The following is a 22,939-nucleotide window of genomic DNA, read 5'->3' as shown; positions in this document are numbered from 1 at the left end:
GTGGAGTGTTGATGATTTTGATGAAAAGTATCTAATAACCAAAGCCAACGCTAATGAGTTTTCTGCCGTCATACCAATCGTGATTTCTCGTTTTCCCCTCTCTCCCTTATATCGTCAAGTGGCTTAAGCTGTCTACTTCTTCTCCGCCGCCTTCTTCAGCTTAAACTCCTCAATCCAGCCCTTGGCCTTGGACGCAGGCACAATGTAGAACCTGACAATACCGTCCACGACCTCGACATTGCCCCCGCTCAGGACCTTCAGCAGCGGCGCCTTCTTGCCGACCTTGACCAGGCCGCCCTTCACCGTCTCCATGTAGCACTCGACGCCGTCCGGCGTGTACGCCCGCTCCTCGTCCCACGGCACCGGCAGGATGTACGCCAGGTGGTCCGCGACGCACTCCTGCTCGTTGAACGCCTTGATGAAGTCGCTCTCCAGGTGCACCGGGTACAGGAACACGGCCGGGAAGCTCAGGCTGCTCGCGGCGTCGTCCTCGTCCGGCACCAGCCGCATCCGCGCGTCCTCCATCTCGGGCGGCTGCGCCGTCTCCCGCGTGCGGATTGTCCGCGCCGCCAGCGCCGCCTTGAGCAGCATCGCCCGCCGCTTCTCCTTGGCCGCCCGCTCCGCCTCCCGGTTCGCCTTGGCGTCGTACCGCTCCGCCGCCGCGAGGATGTCCCGCGCCACGGCCTGCAGCGCCTTGTTCTCCGGGTCGATCGCCATCCCGCGCGCGCACGCGTCGTCCGCCTCCGCGATGCGCTCGACCTTGAGCAGCGCGCGCGACGAGCGGTAGTAAGCTTTCAGGTTCTTGGGGTTCAGCCGCAGCGCGAAGCCGCAGTCCATCCAGCACGAGCGGTAGTTGCCCAGCTCCAGCTGGCACGCGGCGCGGTTGACGTACAGGCTCTCCAGCACGGCCTTCTGCTTCGCAATCTCCTCCTCGTCGTCCTCGACCTCCGTCTCCTTCTCCTCGACGACGTCCGCGTCGCCGGGCTTGTCGGCCTCGGTGACCTTCTGCGTGCGGTACGTCTTCTCGCCGCGAGCGCGCGCGCGCTCCTGCGCCGCGAGGATGTCGATGCCCTTGGTGTAGAACTCTTTCGCGTCGGAGAACTGCTTCGTCTGGAAGCGCTCGTTGCCGCGCTCCTTGAAGTCCTCGGCGTTCTCGCGCGGGGTGCCCTCGTAGGCGAGGGCTTGGAGCGCGGCGAGGTCGTCGTTCTCCTCGAGCTCCGTCATGAAGAGCGGGGACTTGTTGAGGTCCTTGAGGATCTCGTCGGCCGTCTTGCCGGAGAGGAGGGCGTGGCCGGGGGGCAGGGCCGCGCCGCGGTTGGCGCCCGCGGGGGCGGAGGCGGCCTCGAGGGCCTGTCTACGCTCCTGCTCGGCGATGAAGGCGTCGGCCATCTGGTCTGTGATTTCGTCGATTTGCACCATTTTTGCGGCGCTTTTGGGTGTTTCGCAGCTCTGTGGTGTGTTTTTGGTTCTGGCAATAATGGTATTTTGGAGGAATGAGTTTGCTGTGATTTGATTGGGCGTTGCCGCGGATACTCTATCTCACTTGAGATGGGTTGTGTGACGCCGTATGACTCTTTCTTTGTGTGAGTGAAAATTTTGGGGGTGAGTGAGTTTCCAAGGTTGTGTGGTCTTGCGGTGGCGATTTTCATTGGGTGGTGCGACGCCCCAATTCTGGAGTTGATGGAGAAGTTTAGAACTCGATCGAACTTCAACTCGATCCGATCGTCGCACTTTCAATCTTCTTATTCGCACAACTCGTAGAAACGTACAATGTCTGCAGAAAATCCGAGTCACGCCGTGGCTAGTTGCAATGTTGAAACAAGTCAGTTCTATTAGAGCGCATACGCTATGTCAACTGGCTTTCCTCTGCGCCTAAACCAATGCAGCCTAACTCCAACCCAACCAACCATGCTCGCTTCGGCCAACGAGGGATATCTGGTCTATACGAGGCATCCGATAAAATCAACCCGTTCAAACTCCGTCATCCGTAAATCCGTATCCTTTGACGCCGTCATGTGTTCTTTTTCCAAAAATTCAAGCAAACTCCCCTTCTATCCACCGCGCTATTTTTGCTGGATCGTGAAAGTCTTTTGAAACCCCGACCGACCTCGTTTCGGCACCCCTTTTCTCATCCAAAATTTGTCGTGTATTTCGTGGCATTCATTCATGACGTGCTCATTCGTCATCCGAAAACACCTCCGTGACTGTGACTCGGGACTCCTTCTTGCGCAGGATGGGCTGGGCGTCCTCCTCGCACATCTCCTCCTTGCGCTGGCGCTTCACAGAGAAGCACTGGATAGCACCAATGACGGCGACGACAGCGCTGCCGTACCAGGCAAGAGCCGTGCAGTCGACCTTGCTTCCAGTCGTGTACAACCATCCGGCGACGGGCGGGGCAATCATGCGGAAGCCGGCGGCGGCGCTAGCGGCCAGACCGTTCACCTTGCCGAGAGCCTTGGGAGTCGGGGTGGCCTCCTTGATCAGGATCAGGAGTACTGGGTAGAGGATGATGGACATGATGTTGCGGATCGCCAGGCAGAAGTAGATGCCAGCATAGAGCATCGATTCGGGGACGAAGAGCAGGCTCGGGACCATGAGGTAGGCGATCGGGTGGAGGACGGTGACGATGATGAAGAGGCGGAAGATTCCAAGCTTCTCGGCAACGAAGGGGAAGATGACGGCTTGGACGAAGAGCGCGATGACACCGTTGACAGCCATGATCATGCCCACCGCGCGGAGGGACAGACCCAGTCCACCGGGGGAGTAGAACGGGCTCGAAGGGGTGGCGAGGATGGACATGGGGTTGGCCGTGGCCCGATCGTCCTCGAAGAAGATGGGGAGAAGGTGGTCGTACGTCATCGAGTGGTAGGTGAAGATGCAGAGAGCAGCAATCAGCGACATGATGGGCTTCGTGTAGATGTTGTACGGCTGGTCAACCTTCTTGGCGGCAGCCTGAGTGTCACGACCGCGGACGGTTCCGTAGTTGTCGTCTCTCATGTCGACAGCGGGCCTCTTCATGGCATCCATGGTCTCAAGGAGGGGAGTCTCCTCCGACGCAAAGGTGTCATCCGGAAGGAAGACACGGGGTTGCATGTCGGGATGGGTCTCCTCCAAGAGGAAGTAACCGAGAATGATGCTAACGAACAGGAGTGCGGCGCAGACCAGGTTAGGAAGAAGGTAGGGGTAGCGGTAGAACAGGCCGTCGACGGGGAAGACGTTGGGGAAAGCATCATGGGGATCGGCAAAGGTTCCGCCAATAAAGGGACCGATGATTGTGCCAATGGACCACACAAAGGGCATGACAGAGAAGGCGCGGGCTATATTTGTTTAGTGGGACGTATAAGTGAGGATGAAGGGGATGGTATCTTACGCTCGTGCTCTGGCTTGGTAACCAATTCTCCGACCATGGTCTGGATGACACCGATGTTGCCGTTGAGAAGGCCACCGAGGGCTCTGCCGATCAAGGCGATCCAGATGTTGGAGGCAAAGCCAACCATGACCATGCTGAACATCGTGCCGATGCATCCCAGGAGCAGTACGGGCTTGCGTCCGATGCGGTCAGACAGACCGCCCCAGTACATGCCCATCAGGGCCTCCGCGAGGGAGAAGGAGGAGATGAGAAGGCCGGCGTAGAAGGATGCATCTTCAGCGTTGCCAATCTCGAATCTCTTGACGAGTGCCCAGGCATAGGGAAAGATGGATGTGAGGGCGATGGGCTCGGCAAGACGGACGATGGCTGAGAATGTGGTGTTAGTAATGGAAACTGGTTGGCACGCGGGAGTGTAGGTCTCAAGGCGTGGTGAAGAATTCCAGCGAGGGAAGAGGGGGGAATGTGAGACTCACCAAGGAGGAAAAACTGTGCGGTAGGGAAGTCGTCTGGGTTGCGAAGGCTTTTCTGCTTGGTCAGGGCCATTGTCTCTCGACTTGATTCAAGTCTTACGATGCGACAGAACACTCGACAAGAATCTACAGGAACGTAGGGACTGGAAGAGTGCAAAGTCGAAATGCGTGTATTGTGCTACACGTTCCTTTTCTCCTGGTCCGGCGGCGGTTGAGTCTTATACGACACAGAGACACAGGAAGAGGCGGCGTCCGTTCTCAGATGATGACGATGGAGATGAGGAAGAGAGGAATGAAGAGAGGAATGCGGCAGCGAGCGGGAACAGGAGGGAGGGGAGGTAAATATTGACTCCTCAACGTGGATCCGTGTACGATAACGGCGTTTCGGGGGAGCTTGATAGAGGCGCTTGCAGAGGCCCGGGGTGCGAGGTGGAGCTAGAAGAAAAGAAGGATGGCGGATGAAAGCGGGAAGCAAGGCCCGGAGAGTGCGTGGTGAAGCACGACCAAGTGGATGTCTTGTCTTGGTGGGAGGAATGCAGATGACGGGCGGCGGAGTCGAGGAGGAGGAGGAGGAGGAGGAGGAGGAGGAGGGCAGCACACTCGCTCATGGATGTTTTTTTTTTTTTTTTACCCCCTTCTCTCTTGCACTGACTGATACGACTGGCCGACTTACACCGTCCCGCCCCTCGGCACCACCAGCGACCAGCGACCAGCACCAGCGACGCACACAGTGCAGTGCAGTGTGAGCAGCTAGGGTACGGCAGGTGGGTAGGTAGGTGGACAGGTGGGGCGCAGATGGGAAAATGCGGTTTCCAGACCGACGGCTAGGTAAGGTGGTAGGCAGGGACCACGGCGGCAACCAGGTCTGGCCACACCTTGGGGCAGGGAACACTGCCAGGAAGGTCTCTCCAGTGCAACTCGAAGCTGTCTGCTTCTGCTGGGTCTGCACGCTGCAGAGTGTGAATGCACGGAGCAGCTCATGCACCCTAGCTTAGGGTATGCAGATATGGGGGATGGCACAGCGGATTCGGCCTGGGATACTGTCATAAGTGGCGCCCGGGATCTTGCGCTAGCTTAGCGTCTCTCTCCCAGCGCACGGACCCTGGAGGAATTCCCGCTTGCGAGCTGCGCTAGTTCCTCATGCAGTAGCGCAGCTCGACAGTGGGTGACTGAGGGAGTTGGGGAGGTCGTGTGTGTGAAAAATGGTGGTGTGTGGTGGACTTTTTCTTCCCCTTCCCTTCTCTTCGGTTCCTCAGTCATTGCTGCAGCCATCAACTGCAAGGCAAGGTCAAGGCCAAGGTCAAGGTCAAGGATGGTGCGGCCGGCTGTCGGTTCCTCGGACGGAGTAGGGCGAACTAGACGACGGCACGGCTCAAGCTACTCTTCACCTTTTTTTCTTGCTCCCCTTCTGTCCCTTCTTGCCTGCTGCCCGCTGACCACATCACACGCGCATCTGTCCAAGGATCTTCCAAAGTCTAACGGGCAACTTGCGCCTGTCAACAGTCTAACCACGCCAGTGCCGGCTGCCCGTGGTTGGTGATTATCTTCCGCCCCTCCAACATTGGACGATGAGTTGTTTTCCTGCGACAATCGAAGGGGCAATTGATTCCCACCGAAATCACCGGTGCTGGTGCTGGTGCTGGTGCTGGTGTTGGCGTCGGTGCTGAGCGTGCTTTTTGACATTGGCACATGCATTGCCATTGGCGATGTTGTCCAACTCTGATCAAGGCACTTTCTGCTCATGTCGAGTCATCAACTCGTCTCGTCGTGGATCGCCAATGTCACCAGAGCAAGAACAGAACACCACAGCGAATGAATGCCGATTGTTCCACGCCAGTGCCGGGCCTGGTCTGCTCTGCTCTGCCCTGCCCCTCGTCGTGCCCGGGTGTCACGATCTCACCGCAAGGATTACGAGCTCAAACCCAAGATGCTGCATGACACGGCCGACATGGACTGAGAAAAGACGACGAGGCTCCACGGATCATCAGTTTTGGAGTGGTCCAGACGGTCTTTCTCGCCAGTCTCTGGCGGCTCGTTTGGCTGCGAAATTGCTTACGCTGCGTGCCCCTGCCGCTGCTGCCCACTTGCCAAACGTTTCCTTGCTGTTTTCCCCAGTTCATGGCCCAATTCTGCCATGGACCCGGATGCTATTGGCTGGCACCTCCGACCACTTCAGATGGCTTGTTGGGCCACATCACCCCGTCCGGAGTCCTGAACGACCGCACTGTGTTGCTGCTCCAGTCAGTCTCGCCTGCAGCTTTGCTTAGCGTGCGCCGCATCCTTGTAACCGAGTTCGTTAGTCATTGAGCCATCTCATTGGGCAACGCCCACAACTCCTCCGACTCGAATCAATCCCTCACCTCCGTCACCTCTTCTCCGCCACCACCAAAATATTCGTCTCCCACCTTCGACGCTCGTCTTTCAATGCGCTACTGCGACGCACCATGTGCACACTTCAGACGAGACCAGACGGCTGTCGCAAATCCACCGGGAGGATGGGAACTGTTCACGTCGCCTGACAGCGACCATTCCAATTTTCGTCACAATCTGCGAAACCAATGCCTGCTGTCACGTTTGCTCTGCCGTGGCAACAAGGGCGAGGAGCATCACCCCTCTGCACACCTCCAATTTCCCGTTTCAAGGACGGCCAGCCTCGAGCAGCCACCTTTCCTTGGAATCATCACCAACAAGATGCGGTGAGAAGGGGAGCCAAACGCATGACGATGTTGTGGAACCGTTCCAAGGTTCAGGTCACCCGCAGCGGATGGACGAGGGCTGAAGCGATCGGTGCAAACTGTAGGAGATCTCGAATCCAATATCAGCTAGGCTCCGGGCATGATTCGAAAAGACGGAGAGCAGAGCAAATGCAACTGTGGGCGAGCGGCAGTGTCGACAAGGCCGGGGCAAAGACCGTGGACGGTGGACTGTGAACTTCGGACTAGCCCATCCATCCATCCATCCACTTTGCAGACCCCAGCGCCGCGCCGACGTCGGTCAGCCCCAGTCCTGGTCGTCGCATCTTGTCCTTGTTGACAGCCTGCACGCTCGCACTCCCTGCTGCTCTGCCCCTCGTCCTGCCCTCTCCGTTCTCTCTATCTGCATCTCTCCCGAGTACGGCCACCACCAAACAAATCTTTGCGAGGTGGATGCGACGCGCCGCTATCAAATCTCCCGGACTGCAGCTTCTTCCAACGCCAACTGGCTGCAGTGCATCCTGCATCCGGCCATCCTGTAGTGAAACCAGCAGAGCAAGCAAGCAGTCGCCTCATTTCCATTCGCGAGTGGCCTGCCGACACATCAGATCACCAGGACTTGGGCCTGCTGCGTGAATATTTTCTCCGTCCTGGTCGCCTGCTAGATAATTCTGATCAACAGCACGCACGGCGGCACCGCCTCGGGCCTTATCTCACATCTCACCCATCTCGTTCAACCGGCATGAAATTATGCTTTTCGCCCTCCCTCCTGGTCGACTCACGCACCACTTCTTAGCGCTGCCCGCAGCGGAGTGGAGACGGGAGACGGAGCGCCCACATGCAAAGCTCTCCCAGAATACCGTTTAGTTGCATCTACGGCTTATCCTCTTTTCTTTCCTCGGGAACATACTCGCCGAACCTCCTCCATCCTTTTCCAAACACGAGTGCTGGGCCGGCCATCCAACTCCACCGACTTTTTGGCCAACCTGTCCTCCCTCCCACCATAACGCCCTCACACCCATCTGGCGGACTCACGTCAACTGCGCATTCTCTCCTCCCGATTAAAACCATCTTCATTGACAAGAACGTCGTCAAAACACCCCCCTTTCGTCGACGTTGAATCTGTTTCTCGCCGCCCCGCAGCTCCATCTGCAGGCATCATGTTCCGGCCGACCCCCATGACAGGGTTCTTTATGGGAACTTGCGCTAGTTCCCGTTTGGGATCCTTGGGGGGTGTGAAGCCCGTGGCGAGTGGGGTGGGTGGCACTCAGCCGCCAACGACACTCTTTGACTTGGCTCCTCCCACACGTGTAGAAGAAAACACTTTTGGATCACCGCCTAACTAGCTACTGCGTAGTCAACAAAGACTCAAGCTGGCGGTTGCGCAAAGAAAGCCACGAAACATGTTTATTTTTGACTCTAAGCGACACGAGCGCGGCAAGCTTGCGCTCCAACGTCGTCTCTCGGTTGGCGCCGATCTTGTCGACGCCCGAACTACCAAGTGGTTTGTTGTCACCCAAAAAGTGTGTGTTGCGGCAATGCAAAATAGTCGCCACCTCCACGCAACCCATCCGCAATCAAATACCGACCGGATCAGAAATCCCGCAAGCTGCCGTTGGATTTGGCATTTCGAGATCAGTTTTTGATTCGGGACTAAGACGTCCTTCAACGGCCAAAGACAAGGGTGTGCCATGGTACCTGAAGTTGTGCTCCACCACCCCCGCGCACGCCATCCTGTAAGGCTCTGACGTTCTCGCGAACCCCCACGTCTTTACGTCGTCGCAAAGAGCCGCTTTCAACGTCGTCTCATGTTTCTTATTTAAGGTGCTTTGCGTCTTTTCTGGCGTTTCTGTGATATTCTATGTGATATATTCATCCTCCTTCGCAATCACAGTGCTCGGCGTCGCGTCTGTGGGCATCTTTATGCCAAGCGGACACCTGACTCGAAACATGGTATGCGAACCACTGCTTCTTAGTCGTGTGTTATCGGGTCGATCGGGAGCACGACTCCGCGCAAGCGCCGTTGCATGTCACCTCGTCCAATTTGCCACTGCTGAAACTTTTACTGCCAACCTAGTCCAGAAGAGCATGATCATCATCTGTTTTCGACCAAAGCACGGCAGCAAGCTTTTCCCTCTCACGCGGCCTCATAAGATACACGGGCTGTAGCATGCTTGACGATCTCTCCGGTGCTAACACCTAGTACATAGCGTGGTGCAAGGTGCCATGGACGTTGCCGATCGCTGTTCTTCCCATGCCGAAGCGTGTCGGTTCGGCTTGCGCCGGTCCTGGAACCATATGTTTAGCGCCCAGGTATCGTGTGGTTGACGGAGCTGCATTTGAAATTGTGTGTGACGTGAGCTGTAACATGACGTAGTTTATATGAGTTGTGTTACATGGCGGTAGTCGACGACGTTGAGGAAGACGGACGAAGAAGACGGCGTGGACGGGAAGCCGAATGAGATGGCGACAGGAATGGAAATCACGAACGACAATCCATCTCCCTCGTGTTATGGGCACGGTCACATCTCTCTTAATGCCTCATACTGGATCTACAGGATCGATGCGATTTGTCCTTCTAGCACCACATGATGGTGGCCTTTTTTGCCTCAGGGGCCCGCTTGCTCACATGTAGCATCATTCATTGACTACCCATAGGGCATTGGCCTTCTTTCTCACTGTCGCTTCCTCGCTTCTTCTTCATCTCTTCCGGTACTGCTTCTATCATTGCTCATCTATGGCTTCGCCGGCACTACGCAATTACTCATCTCTCCCAAGTCTGAAGCCTTCTACTGACCAAGCCCCAACAGTAGCTCTTCATATCGAGATTGCAATGATGCTACATCTCTGCGTCAGTGCCGCCCAGCGACGAGCCCGGATACATCAAGGCGCTGTGGTCACAGCGCTGTCAAGAAGACTGGCAGAAACTATATGCCAGCTGCGAGAATTACATAACCTCTGGCAAGCCTCCGTTAGGTGACGTCGAATGCTGCCTGATATGACCAGAAGGAGTTTCGCCGGCTTGAGGGTAATGACTGCAGACTTTATCGTGGGTTATTCAAGGTTGGTGATTTTGAATAAGCAGACAACGGCCACAGCGTGACGCCAGAAATGGCGGAGAATGACGACAGGATGTGACCAAAACAAGAAGCTCTCGCAGATAAGCTCATAGCAACTTGTCGGTGGAAAGAGAAAGGCTATCATTCATCCACTTACTCTCGTTTCTACCCCTTATTGGCCTTCTGCCTGCCTTTACTGAAGCTAGTTTGCCTGGGAAATATAGTGTTTTGTAGGCAAACACAGGGAACCAAATGACTAGTATATACCTGAGAACTTTGTGCGGGAGGTGATTGACTAGAAAACGCTCAATATGGGGGGCGGTAATAGTTTACAATAGTTCAGAGAGACATGTAGGCCTGTCCTATACGACGTATGCCCCAGGGAGCGATCTGAGCCTAGCTCTGACGTCGAAGGATAGAACAATAGCAACAGAATACACACCAGAGGTCCTGTAAGAGTCGAGCAATTGCCGAGGCTGTGTGCTGCTATACGTGGGCATACCGACCCGATGGCAACGCCCTGCTGCATGTTGCATCTGCCCACTGCAGACGGCACTTATGCCGGGTGTGATCCTCTTCGCAACATCAACATCTTAAGCCGCATGCATATCGTCCTTATCAGTCATCACTTTCTACACTAATATCGCCTTTTGGCATTCGCCTGTAATCATTAGAGATGGGCTCAAAAACTGCCCATGTGTCCCACCACTCCAGAAATCGTCTTCCGGATTTTGAGTAAGCTGAGCATTGGCGTGGTCGTTTGAGTTTGAGATCTTCAGATGGTCTTAAGACGGCCTTTTTTCAGATTTTACCGAGTCTCTAGGGAATCAGTGCTTTTAGTACAAGTTACAAGTCTTTTGTCACTGCTCGTTGATATGATCATATACTCAAGTAATGCTTAGAAAATCTTGGTGCTTTTTCCTCGCCTCATCACAATCATCAGGCGTCGACAGGTCCCCTCTTTCATCTTCTGAATATCTTGGGAGGACGAATATTTTCGCAGACACTGTCATAGTAGACAAATGCGTCTAATGATGAGTCTTTCGTTAAGCCACTGGGACCCGGAAGTCCGGCCACAAGGGCAGGTATAATTGGGACGATATGAGCATGACGATTCAAGGACTTTCTTGAAAAGGATCATAAGCCTCTATTTGGATGATTCACTAAATAAGTTGGCTAATGTCTGAAATGTGGGTAAAGATAGAGAAAGAGGATTCATATGCAATTTCCAAGAAAAGCATACCTGATGACTGATTTGATGTACTAGTATGATGAGACAGGCGTCTTCCTCATCAGTTCTCATTGAATCTCTACATGGATCAACTGCAATAATGTAAAAGGGCAATCTCAAGTATTCTTGTACCTCTTGTTGCTGAGCCCAAATTCAATGATGTATGAAACGTATCTATCCTCCAGCTACTGTCGCTGTCACACATCCTCGCGATCTGGCCCTTGAGGTGAGGCCTTTGTCAAAGCTTTGCGTATTCGCCGAATCGGTCCAAAAGCAACCAAAGCAAATAGCAACGTTTCACAGCCGCACAGTATTCGTCCATCAACTCTAGGAATATCTCGTCCGAAACATTGACAAATGCTTCATCAGATTTCCACTCGTAACCAATAAATTTTAAGCTGTTGACAGATACTTTGAGCACCGGCAGCAATATGAAGAAGACTAGCTCAAGAAGGCTCGTCGGAAGCGTTCTGAGACAGAGGATAAAGGACCTGAAGAACACGCCCAATTTTTGAGCACATAAAGCCACAGACCGAATCACGAACAAATTCCAACGTTCATATCGACGCGATTCATGCCAATATTGTAGGACAGCTGGTAGTACAGATGGCAATAATGAGGAGGCGAGATAGGTTGATACTGGGACGAGTATAAAAGAAAGCAAAAAAGCCGGTGAAGTCTGAACCTTTTGGTCATTTGTAGCGTCGTTCAGAAATGGGAGTGCCCAAAATGTCTATTTTCGGTGTTATTCAATATGTTTACCAAGTACGGAATTAGTGGAAGAATAACACACGGCTAGGAAACTCAAAGGAGTGTATAGAACAGTGACGATGGCGAAAACATAAATGGCCTGGTTCAAGGATCGGGAGTCATTCGCCTCCCTCAAAGATGTTGCATCAAAGATCTAAAAGTCCTTAGCGAAGTGACCGTCTGAGGCTGAGTAGATTTCTTGCTTACCCCGTCCTGGAGGCGTGTCAAGCTGTCCACTTGTTGTTTTATTCGATTCAAAATTCTCTGTGAGCTTGTCAACTGACTTAGATACGATTTTCCAGTGCTTGATGTTGAATGTGTTTCCAGCTGAAGTAGGTTTGGACAAAGAGAGGTCACGAAACATCTCTCGTAGATGGTCCAAAGAAGTCATAGATTCCAAGACACAATCCTCAGCTATCTTCAAGAACTGAAGCGCTGTAAAGCATCTTTTGGTAGGGTTGAACTTGCGGTCAAATATTGATTGTTCGCCCCCGTGACCCCAAATGTCGTCTATTTCTGATGCCTGAAATTTGTCAGTTCAGAACTGACTGATTTTGTGAAAGCCAGAGCATGATGAGAAACACAAGCAGAAGTTGTGGCACAAATCTTCAAATTCAACTAAGCTGAAAACAACGATCTCACAACTTTGCTCGCACACTTTCACTTACCTTCTCAACAAGCTCTACAACACCCTCCGCACAGCCGTACGATCCCATGTAGCCCCAACCTGAGTGGCCATAATTGTGAACAATCCAGGTTTGATCGTCCAGTCTCTCTTCTTCAAGCCGCAAGCCCCCCTTTCTCCAAGGGCGGAAGCCAACGCCATGTCGAATAACGTCCAACCCCGCGACACCCTTTCCGCCAGCAATATCTGGGCACATGTCCACAATGCGTTGCATGATGCGGAGTGCCGTGTTCGGGTCGGGCTGCGAGTTCCAATTGCCAATGTCGTATGTGCCGCCCAGAATGGTACCGCCGCCAGCTGCTCTCTGCATCGCGTAAATCTCTTCCCCGCTACCGTCCAAAGGGCTCGAGCACATTAATAGGGGGAAATTCCTCGGAGTCTCGTTCCGTACAACCACAACTTGACCGCGGGATGGAGCCATCGTCGGATCTTCGACACCAACAAGCTTCAAAGACCCGAGACCGGTTGCGTTTACAATGATGTTGGCTGTCCTGCCCGTGTGGCTGAGGAACTTTGCCTCGTTTATGTTTTTGAGATTACCGCGCTTGACCACGACGCTGTGCTTGAGGCATTGGCCAAGAAGCCAAGGAAGGTAGATGGCTGTGTTGATACAGACCCCTTGATATTGAAATCCAGAGTCATATCCGGGAGCTAATTCAGAAGCATTGTTATCTCGGAAGTTGTTGAAGATGGACTTGTACCATGGGTTCTGCTGGTAGAAATGGTTCGAGAAGCCAGATGCGTCACGCGCCATGTCTATGTCTCGGCGAAGGATATGTGTTGCTGTACCCGAATCATCAGTAACAGAACAATGCGCCGGGATATGCAAAGACCAGTAACTAACTCTGAAAATGAATACCTGCCTCAGGGTTCTCCTCAGTTAGCTTCTTGAGTGCCACCCAGGTTCGTCGTTCCCAGCGACTCCCTTCCTCAGGTGATAGCCTGCACAGATAACGCACTCACATCAGAAAGCGAACCATTTCGATGAGAAAGGGGTCTGCTCACGGAATGACGTTAGCCCCGGCCCAAGGCGAGGCATACTCAGCATCATAGTCGCCAGGCATATGCTTGCCGACCACGGTTACGCTATTGCCCTCCTTGGCCAGCAATAGCGCGGAGGTAAGGCCAATCACACCAGCGCTGGAAGATGGTTGTTGTCAGTACCAATATCCTTGGGTTTCTGTGTGGGCCGGCCTGGAGACTTACCCAACGACAACTATCGTATTGGACATTGTAGAAAGCAGCGGCAACAAGAATTCAACGTGAGACTTTGCGTACTCCGAAACCCAACTTTGATACGCGATCTATTTGAGTGATGGCGTTCCATGGTTTGCCATCCCGCGTAGAGTTGTATTTCTATTCGAACCTAGTCTCAGTCATTGATATCGAAGAGCCCATCCCATCAGTAGCAGCCTATCGTTTAATGGGACATACACGCGAGCAAGCCAGGCAAGTGGATTCCTGTTATCGACAGCGAAGGGGGCCAGATGACAGGGCGTGGAAGGTATCTGCCTGCTGTCGCGGAGATCTTCCTGGTTTGGTATCCGCAGGAGGCTAGTAGAATGCGGGGGATCAAGTGGCATGCAAAGCCCCTGCTTGATCTACTCCAGCCGGTGGCGGAGCTCCTCAAAGCCAAGGGCGGTTGAGGAGCTCCGCCCCCGCAAATGGCGGATTTGCGGATTTTCTGCTGCGTGACGTGAGTTGAGCGTATTGGGCGTGTTGAGCGTGAACGCAGACCTCCATACGATTCTGGAGCTATGTACAGCAGACATTCTTCGCGGGGAGGTAAGGTCTCAAAATCGGGCCAATTGAACGAGAGTGAGTCTTGGATTCTTAGAGCTACACAGTTCTCGATATTCCCGAGACAGGTCAAGAGATCAATCGCTTTGGCGTACATGGGGAAAGGTGCCCAATGGCATAGCCTGCAGAGGCGGCACTGGCTGTCGAAACAGCAAGTCTTGTGTGAATTAAACAGCAGGATTTGAGAAGACTCAATGCAAAAAGAAAAGGGAATTTCCCACCTGCTTGAGACAATTCAGTACGATAGCGACGTATTCAGACGCCGCAAACTTGTCCACATATATCTGATAATGAGGCGAGCTTTCAGTATCTCCGTGAAACATTTGGCAAGGCAATGAGAATTGATTTAGGAAGAACAAAATTTGGGAATTAGGAAGCTCTTCACTTCTAGCTAGAGTTGGAATTGTCCGCGCACGACCAAGCAGATGAGCCTCCATCAGCTTTGTAAGAATCGACAATGCCCACAACGGCGCCATACGTGCCAGCGATCATCATAAAGGTGCCAGCCACTATTACAAAGACACTCCAAGCAACCATAAGACGCCAGCGTATAGTAGGGTTCTCTTTACGAGCCCAGTTGTCGTAGAGCCACATACATCCCATAGGTTGAAATGATAGCAGCGTGCCAAAGAGCGCTCCGGAAAGAGAGACAATGCCGTTGAAGACGGGGATTGCACTCGCGAGGATATAAGCCAGGAGGCAGACACCAAAGTTGCAGCCTAGCCATGTGGCCCAATGCACAAATGAGTTGGACGCGAGGTGCTTCGAATTGCGCAGAAAGCGGACGAACAGATATTTGCTCGATACCTTCGCACTCGATTAGCGGAAAATTCCCTCCGCAAGGATACGGAATGACTTACATGAGCCAGAAGTACACCACTGACAAGCAGTCCGGGGAAAGCTATACCATTTGAAACCTTCTTGATAGTCACACCAGCAGATCCAAGGGCAGGCGAGGCGACATAGGATCCACAATAGTAATACACGACGATGCCAACAGTCAGGAATATGATGGTAACGACTGTCTGACAAAGTGCTAACGCCCGAGGATAGAGATTGGGGTCTCTCATCTCAGATACAATAGGAAAGAAGGCACCTGTGCCGGCATACGCAAAAATGAGCGTCGACACGGCCGAGACGGCCTCGGAAAAGCTTGGGTTGCCAAAGGTTCTGTAGTCAGATTCTCAATGGACATCCTTGGGAGCGTTTGGGGGCTGATCTTGAAAGCTTACGGCGATGGTCACGGTTAACACTGAAGCCTGTCAGCTAACTTGTGAATAGGCGGCCAAAGGTGGGATGAACTGACCTGCAGTAATCATGCAAACCACGCCAACTATCGCGAGCCAGGTGATGCGACCGAGGGTGCGAATGCTCGCCAAGATGGAGATCAGAACAAATGCAACGGCGAAGAAGACGGCGGTGCAAGCGCCGTGGTCCGAGAGGGCGTTTAGACTGATCGAAAGACTCAGCATCGCTGAGCCAGCCGTCATCACGTATTCTAAACACTGTCAGTCCCAATATTTCGATCGAGACTCATCTATGGAAAATACTCACGGCCCATAAACGCGACAGCGAACAGTTCTTTTCCGATACGACCAAACATCAGCTGCCCGGCGTCATCGACACCATAAACACTGCGATGGTTGACTTTGAACACTGCCACGATGTAGTTCGACCAAGTAGTGATGCCTGCAATGGTGCAGAGTATAATTGCCCCGGGGATCAGTCCCAATGTGTCGAAGACGGCCGGGAATGACAAGACCCCAAGACCAATCTGAGTCTTCATCATCAAGCATGAAGTTCCAAACCATCCGACCTACGTGTGTGTCAGTAGGCCAAGATACTGAGGAGGGAGAGAATGATGTTTACATCACGGTAATTTGGGCCCGTCCTTGGACATGTCTCCGAAGACCGCGTCATGTTCTCTGTCTGTCAACGTCTCACCCACGCGCAAATCCTCAGGATTGCCGTGGATGTCGGTCGACGATCGCTTCACGTCTTTCGTCATATTATTCAAAGATTCACGCCAATGGATTTCTAGATTAATGAGTGTCAACACAAGGAACGTAAAGCAACCTGACGACGTCTCATTATTTCTTTTATAAAGGACCCTTGTCCGCAGTTTACCTGTTTTCGGTACCCGATGCAGCCGGGGTAAGGGAGCTCGTGGAAGAGTGCCAGTTTTGTTGTGATAACCAGCTACCCCGGATTTTGAGATAAGTCACTAGACCGGGGGCCTTGCTTCGCGGTCTCTGCCACTCTCCCGTACTCCGCGCGTCTGTACCCCGCGCGCTTCGCCGTATTGTCAAAAGGGCGTAGCCATCAGCGGTGTGTGTATCTCCTCGGATGTTGCATTCCAAAGCTGGCTTGCCTCATCCTACCGTGGTGTCGCCACGAGGCGTCCGTCTGGAGACAAAATGACATCGCTACCCGGCCTGCTGTGGCTTTCAGAATTTATTGGCTGCCGTCACATCCCACATCCCGAGCGGTATTGTCAGACGATGACCAGAGTGCCTGATGCAAAAGACTGTCCGGCCTACGTCAAGAGCTGTTTCATCAGTGGTCATGGTCAGGTTGTCCAGCTATGATACTCGCGTTCATCAGCCTGTCCATCATACTACTTCATTTCCTCCGAAAACACAGCAAAAGCTCCATTTAGTTAGAAAAGTGCGTGAGAATGTCCGAGAGGGCAACGGAGTTCCAACACGGGCGGGACTGCTGACTTGCTGTCGTCATGCGTGGCATACCGCAGAAGCAACTCAACGTTGGGAAAGGGGGCATAAGTCCGTACGATCTCTGCAAGCTTTGTATTGTTGTTCACAGTACCTTCATCTAGCCGTGTTCATCCTGTTATTTTCTCTTTATGTAAGGTTAGGATAGAAACGCCGGGCCTGAGTGGACTTAGCTCGAGACGTTGGCTAGGCATTTGCCGTTGTATCCTGGATAAGTAAGCCATATGGAATTTACCGTAAGACAGACTCGACGGTACGCTTTAGCGTCGAATTGATTTCGTATGGGCATTGGAAATGTTTATCATACGCCTTCTACCCACGAAGCGGCCAAGCCCACCCTTCTTGAGTGGCTTTTGAGCAGACATGTACAGCTCCACGTTCATGAAGCGTGACTTCCGATGGTCTTTTTTTGACGGATTTGTGGCTTTTGTGAGATATTAACCCCTTTTCAACTAGTCGTCAGCCCTTCCCGAATCTGATGCTCTTCAATGATCTGCTGCAGCGAGACAGGCCTGATAACCTCCACAGAGAGTCCCAGCTGGCGTATCGCATCACCATGGGACCGGATAGCATCTGGGTTGATCAATGAGCTCTGTACAACAACCCTGCCATGACGATACCGGAGGGCGACCGCTTCCCAAGCTTCGGTAACCGCAGACCCCAGAGCAAGCTTGAGCGTCCCCCGAACGATGATGACTGCCGATTGCCCGTCCCGAGCCTTCTGGTAGCGGAACAGCATCGCCACGCCTTGCCTGCCATTCCAAAGTTCCATCGTCTCAAGCTTCGGCATCTTCAGCGCAGCACCTGCGGCGTTTCGTAGCATGCTGCTGATGTCTTCGAAGTCCTCATCTCCGGCGAGTGCCCTCGCTGTCAACGCTAGACGTGTGAGGTTTCTCCACTCCAATGAAAATCTCTTGCTCGCCCAGAAGAAGCAGCTAGCATTGACCTTGAATGAGGCTGAAAGCTCCGTGAGTTGCACACTAGCGCTCGCGAGTTTATGGCTTACAACAGTAATTGGCACCCTGATAGCGGGGCAAGAGGGAAAGCTTACCGTGTACGCCTCATTGAAGTTTTCGAAAATTGTCAGCTTCGATTGTTTCGTCTTGTGAAGCGAGTCAATGAATTGGTGGGTAACTGTCGAGTTTTGGTCAGCGAGTCGAAGTCACATTGTGTCAGCACGATACTAACGTTGATCATTCAGTTGCTGTGACTGGCTCCATTCTCTCCAAGGCTCGTAGCAAAGCTCCGTCATGTTGGGGAAGCGCGTGAGCATGCTTGCGAGGGTGGCTGGCCACCATTGACGACGGGTTTGCTGGCGGAGGAGCACGGCCGTGACCGCAGGCATGAGGGGCATCGACCGCCACCACCGGATCTCCTGTTCCTCGTCTAGAAATGATGCCTGGCTCATGATCTCGTCGAAGGAGTTGTAGATAGAGCGCTCGTGGGGAGCGGCAGTTTGCCGCCCAGCGACCCAGCCGTGAGGCGGGTCGTGGATGGTCGTGATCCTTTGCTGGTCATCCCCGCTGCTGCGCTGTAACAGCGACGAGAACTCGCCAAGGTGGGTGTCTGGGCGGAAGCTGAGATACTTGAAGCAATGGAGCGCATCGCTTGGCGAGGAGACACTGATGTCGAGAACCAAGTGGCTACGCGGCTCCCACGTGCTAAGGGCCGCGGCCAAGCTCTGGAAAGCATACACGATCAGATTGTCATCGGCTGGGTTTTCGCCGAAAACGTCCACGCCCTCGTCCTCGTCCTCGTCCTCGTCGTTGCCATTTTCATCGACATCTAGTGGGCACTTGTAACAATGGTAGCTCTCCAGTTCCACGCGAAACCATACGTAACGGATGAGACTTCTCTTGCGGAAGAGAATAGCAGTAGAGTTAGGATCGAACAGGCGCGATGGCGTCAGGCTGATCTCGGCAAAAATCAACGTTTCGAAGAAGGAATGCCATTCTCGCGAAATGGTAGCAAGCTGGCTGTACTTAGCGCCGTGGAGGCCCGACAGAATGCTGAGCACCTCATTCCGAAGTTCGGGGGGAAGACGAGCCCAGAAGGTATTGGCGTTGGACATCTCGACAATAGCGCCGACGACCGACGACGTCGCAATTTGCCTACACAGCAAATAGCGAAATGAAGAAAAGTGTAGGATGGGCTTTGTCTTTGCCACTCAAAGATGGTACTTTACGCCCTGTTGCCGCAAGGGTTCATCTGCTGAGGGCTATGACTGAAAATGTCCTTGGTGATGCCCTAGGCCATAACAACCTTGAGGTACATCGCAGGAAGGGACCATCTACTTCGTCAGTGAATCACATAGCAGTCTTCTCTTCAAAACATAATTATCCTCGTCTGTTCTTCACAACCGTACTTGAATAAAGGAAGTTTGAGACCTACGGGTATTGAGTCGCCTACCACTGTATTTCAGGTCCTGCCGAGGTTTGCTGAAGGTAGAATATGATATAGAGAAACACATAAGCCATCTGATCTCTGCATGAGGATTGAAGCGGGGGACTTCATGCAACTCTCACCATAGATCTTGTGTTCATCTGAAGCTCGGGTTCAACCTGCAGACATATGGGATGAACAGTCTCCAACCTGTTGAGCATGAATATGAAGAGGGATGCTATGTTTGCTTGGTACTGCTTTTAAATTGCGCCCAACCGCGTCAGGTCTACGATGTTTGACAAGCGCCAATCCGATAGCATATCTGGGTCAAGATAGCCGCGATCTAGTTCGTCTATCAACAGTTGCCTCTCTATTCCAGTGCCCATCGTCAGCGACTACCTCGTGTCTATAGAAGTCCACGTCTATGAATCTTTTCATAAAATTGTTTTGAAATGCAAAATGTGCATATTTTCCATCTCCCTTCAGATCAACGTTCGAAAAATTGACCAAGCGGACATCGAGACAGCCTCCTTTTCAATCATCACCCTCCTGACAAGCCGAACCCTTAAACAGAGTAATCCAGCTTTCCATCTCCAAGAAAACCCCAAAACTCCTCAACAAGCTCCTTCTGCCCACTCGGCGCCCCCCTGACGGCGAGGTACACCCTCTCATCGACAGCAGGCTCCCACACACCCGGGTTTCCACCGGCCATGATACCCCCCGCCTCGTTCAGGATACACCACCCGGCGCAGACATCCCACGCCCAGCATCCGCCCTCCCAGTACGCGTCCAGCTGTCCCGCCGCGACGGCCGCGAGGTTCAGCGCCGCAGACCCCAGCGCGCGCATGGAGTGCACCATCGCACCGCCGCTCTCCTTCGTGGCCGCGAGCTTCTTGAACGTCTCCGCCTTGAGCTCGAAGTTGGGCCCGTCGCGCGTGGACCCCCACTCGCACGCGAGCAGCGCGCTGTCGAGGCCGCGGAGGGGCACCGGGGACTTGGCGAGGGGCAGGCGCTGCTGGGCGCCGCCCGCGCGGCGCATGAAGGCGCCCTTGCCCTTGACGGCGGTGTACCACAGGTCCTGGAAGGGGTTGTAGATGACGCCGACGACGGGGACGTGGGCGACGGCGAGGCCGAGGGAGATGCAGGCGTCCGGGAAGGAGTGGACGAAGTTGGTGGTGCCGTCGATGGGGTCGACGACGAAGGTGGGCTCGGGGCCGAGGCGGGTGCCCTTTGTGTAGGTTTCTTCGCCCATGAAGGAGATGTTGGGGTATGTTGTTTGGAGGCGGGTCGAGACCATCTTCTCGACGGCTTGGTCTGTTTCGGTGACGATGTCGACGGCTGGGAGGGGTCAGTTAGCTGGGGTTCGGAGCTTGCGTGGGAATGCTGCGGGATGAGAGGCGCATTCACAGTTGAGCTTGGTCCCTTGGTCGATTGAGGACGGGTTCGCGGCCATGATCATCTTGCCCGCCTCGCTGGCGATGTCGACCAGGGTGTCGTGGATCTCTTGGAGGTTGAGGTCCGCCATGTTTGCTGCTGATATCTGTAGTCCCTAAACGCGATTGATCTCAATTGCACTGGTTCGTCTTCGTCTTCAAGGGCGTGGGCGTGTTCCTGGTGAGGAGAATTGTCTTTGTCGATCACTGGTTTTTGGAGTCCAAGGTGAGCTTTGGAGGGGCAGAGGGGGAGGGGAACGGAATAATGGCGGGGTTTGGGGAATGAGGTCACAGCTTGGGGGGACTGTGGGGAACTGCCAACGGGCGGCTCTCACCATTCCTTCAATGTCAACCCCGGCACGGTTGTCAGGTCAGGCTCTTCTCGGGAGGGTCTTGGCGGGTTCGGATCAGGCGGGCGGGCAGGGACCCGGAGAGACGTCGACCAATCGCCGCCTGCAGAAGGAGCATGCGACGGACGTTCACATCAGGCCACGGGAGATGAAAAGCTGCGGTTGTCCCCCAAATTCAGTGAGGATCCGGTTACATTGCGGCAGTATCCACAGATTGGTAACCCGGTGGGATGCCGGGAGCGGCATGTCCGGCGTTCGCACTCTTCCGGAGAGACACTACGCAGGGACATCAATGGCGGGCCGGTTTGTCGATCACGGCTTATTGTAAAATTTTATTGCTCTCGCAGAGAATAATTTGGATGAAAGAAAGAACGAAAAGACCCAACGCCGTGGATTCGCGTGAAACAATATTGCACATCCCATTCGTGACATGTCCGGTGCCCTGCCCGTCCTTCTGGCCCGCTTTCCTTACATCATATCTCCATAGGATTGCCCAAAGGCAAGCTGGCCTCCCTCCGTTCTGCTCGATCATCCTCCTCCGTTATGGCTCGGCTGTAATCGTTCTGTTTTGTCGGGCCCCTCTAGAGACCGCAATTTCTACTTGTATCCATCGCCTGACTTGCGGCGGCGCATCTTGTTGGTCGTAGTCTTCTTATACGTTCTCTCTGAAAATGGACCTCCGTTCTGTTGGGCTCTCGCCGTTCTCCTTGGGCTGTTGCTGCGGCGCAGTATCAACCATTGGCCGCGGGCTTACGCCGCGGAGGCTGATGTTGCTTGGCTCCGCGTCGTCGTCGAAAGGATTCCTGCCTCCCTTGGGTACGGCGAGGTCGTCACCGGGCCGGCTGAGGCTGCGACCCCTCGCGGGCTCATCGTGAACGTTGGGGGTAGCGGCCATGTTCATGTTGTAGCTGTCGCCTCCGCCAGCGCCGCCCCGGTAGCCGAGCTCCTGCTCTTCATAATTGCCGTAGGGTCCGTAGGTCTCCGCCTCGTGGCCGACGCGCGTATCCCAAGCCTCATCGGGGTCGAGGGGTCCGAAACCTCGACGGGGTGCACCGGCCGAGGGCTGCTCGTAGGCGCCAGCGGCGGATCGGTTGTTGCGGTTCTTGAAGCCGGTGATCTTGTCGTTGAACCAGCCGACGATGCCGCTGGGCGCAGGGCGCGGGGGTCCGTACGCTGGTGGTTCGGATTTTCGGAATGGTATGTACGAGGAAAGCGAGGGCGGCGGGAGCTATTGACGAGAGGTTAGCAGGGAAAGATTAAAGCAGTGCGACCATTGTATCTGCTTGAGAGGAAGGAACGAGGATGCGAAGAGCGAGGCTTGACTTACGCCCAGTCTGCGGGCGCGCAGCTGAGTGAAGATGACCCAACCGACTCCAGCGACAAGCAGTAGCACCAGGATGGCGATGACGATGCCTCCAGCGGCGTTCACCATGGCTGCAACTGAGATGCGACGGGTGTCGTCGTCTTGAGTAGGGTTTGCGACAGGAAGTCTTCAATGATGTGTGGTTGCAAGTCTCCGGTGTGCGATGGAAATCCGGCTCATGGGACAAGGTGGTCGTGGGTGGTCAGCGGCAATGGTGTTCGTCGCAGTCGCAATTGTCGCCGGAGCTGTGGCTGTGGTGTGTGCGGGAGAGCGACGGGACGGATAATGGAGGAAAAGCGCGCGCGAGGGCTCGAGGAACCTGGGAAGGCACGAGTACGGCGCAGGCAAAGCAAGGCAGAGAAGCGGAACAGAAAAAAAGTAAGATGAGTTGGTAAAAGAACGCAAAGCCCGGCGAAACCTTGTTTGACAGACAGGTGAGGCGGTGCGCAAGGCCAGGTCAGCACCCAAGCTTGAGTCGGTGTTTCCTTGCTTGGAGGTGACGGAACTCAGCTGCCAGCCAGTTGGGTCAGTTGGGTGGTGAGTGAAAAGGCAACCTAGACTGCGGTAGTGGTGGTGGTGGTACGAAGACAAACGGGATAGGTAGGATGACGAGACGATGGA

General features: G+C 54.1%; 7 protein-coding genes across 7 annotated transcripts; all 7 read right to left on the bottom strand.

Annotated features, from left to right (window-relative positions):
• Window positions 1-132: 132 nt before the first annotated feature.
• Window positions 133-1,419, bottom strand: CNS1 (Hsp70/Hsp90 co-chaperone CNS1; the record flags this gene model as incomplete). Its single annotated transcript, XM_037323616.1, has 1 exon — window positions 133-1,419. One exon carries the CDS (start codon window positions 1,417-1,419, stop codon window positions 133-135), a length of 1,287 nt encoding a protein of 428 aa, XP_037178034.1.
• Window positions 1,420-2,175: 756 nt separating this feature from the next.
• CGCA056_v008368 (uncharacterized protein) lies at window positions 2,176-3,913 on the bottom strand (the record flags this gene model as incomplete). Its single annotated transcript, XM_037323615.1, has 3 exons — window positions 2,176-3,317; window positions 3,371-3,736; window positions 3,844-3,913. The coding sequence occupies 3 exons, from the start codon at window positions 3,911-3,913 to the stop codon at window positions 2,176-2,178; spliced, it is 1,578 nt and encodes a 525-aa protein (XP_037178492.1).
• A 7,814-nt stretch (window positions 3,914-11,727) lies between these two features.
• Window positions 11,728-13,490, bottom strand: OXDA-1 (D-amino-acid oxidase; the record flags this gene model as incomplete). Its single annotated transcript, XM_037323614.1, has 5 exons — window positions 11,728-12,096; window positions 12,242-13,041; window positions 13,103-13,200; window positions 13,264-13,398; window positions 13,465-13,490. 5 exons carry the CDS (start codon window positions 13,488-13,490, stop codon window positions 11,728-11,730), a joined length of 1,428 nt encoding a protein of 475 aa, XP_037178485.1.
• Window positions 13,491-14,445: 955 nt separating this feature from the next.
• mtr-14 (N amino acid transport system protein) lies at window positions 14,446-16,066 on the bottom strand (the record flags this gene model as incomplete). Its single annotated transcript, XM_037323613.1, has 6 exons — window positions 14,446-14,865; window positions 14,919-15,200; window positions 15,291-15,310; window positions 15,365-15,556; window positions 15,613-15,874; window positions 16,007-16,066. The coding sequence occupies 6 exons, from the start codon at window positions 16,064-16,066 to the stop codon at window positions 14,446-14,448; spliced, it is 1,236 nt and encodes a 411-aa protein (XP_037178484.1).
• A 1,172-nt stretch (window positions 16,067-17,238) lies between these two features.
• CGCA056_v008365 (uncharacterized protein) lies at window positions 17,239-18,861 on the bottom strand (the record flags this gene model as incomplete). Its single annotated transcript, XM_037323612.1, has 2 exons — window positions 17,239-17,924; window positions 17,979-18,861. The coding sequence occupies 2 exons, from the start codon at window positions 18,859-18,861 to the stop codon at window positions 17,239-17,241; spliced, it is 1,569 nt and encodes a 522-aa protein (XP_037178487.1).
• An 876-nt stretch (window positions 18,862-19,737) lies between these two features.
• On the bottom strand, window positions 19,738-20,697 carry INM2 (Inositol monophosphatase 2; the record flags this gene model as incomplete). Its single annotated transcript, XM_037323611.1, has 2 exons — window positions 19,738-20,510; window positions 20,580-20,697. The coding sequence occupies 2 exons, from the start codon at window positions 20,695-20,697 to the stop codon at window positions 19,738-19,740; spliced, it is 891 nt and encodes a 296-aa protein (XP_037178486.1).
• A 910-nt stretch (window positions 20,698-21,607) lies between these two features.
• On the bottom strand, window positions 21,608-22,387 carry CGCA056_v008363 (uncharacterized protein; the record flags this gene model as incomplete). The annotated part of the gene is made up of 2 exons (XM_037323610.1): window positions 21,608-22,183; window positions 22,283-22,387. The coding sequence occupies 2 exons, from the start codon at window positions 22,385-22,387 to the stop codon at window positions 21,608-21,610; spliced, it is 681 nt and encodes a 226-aa protein (XP_037178490.1).
• Between the last annotated feature and the right edge of the window lie 552 nt (window positions 22,388-22,939).

Source organism: Colletotrichum aenigma, assembly GCF_013390185.1.
Source record: "Colletotrichum aenigma strain Cg56 chromosome Unknown KSG_Cg56_contig05, whole genome shotgun sequence".
In the NCBI taxonomy this organism is placed as follows: domain Eukaryota; kingdom Fungi; phylum Ascomycota; class Sordariomycetes; order Glomerellales; family Glomerellaceae; genus Colletotrichum; species Colletotrichum aenigma.
Note: the sequence above shows the minus strand (reverse complement) of the source record. Positions and strands in the feature narration are given on the sequence as shown.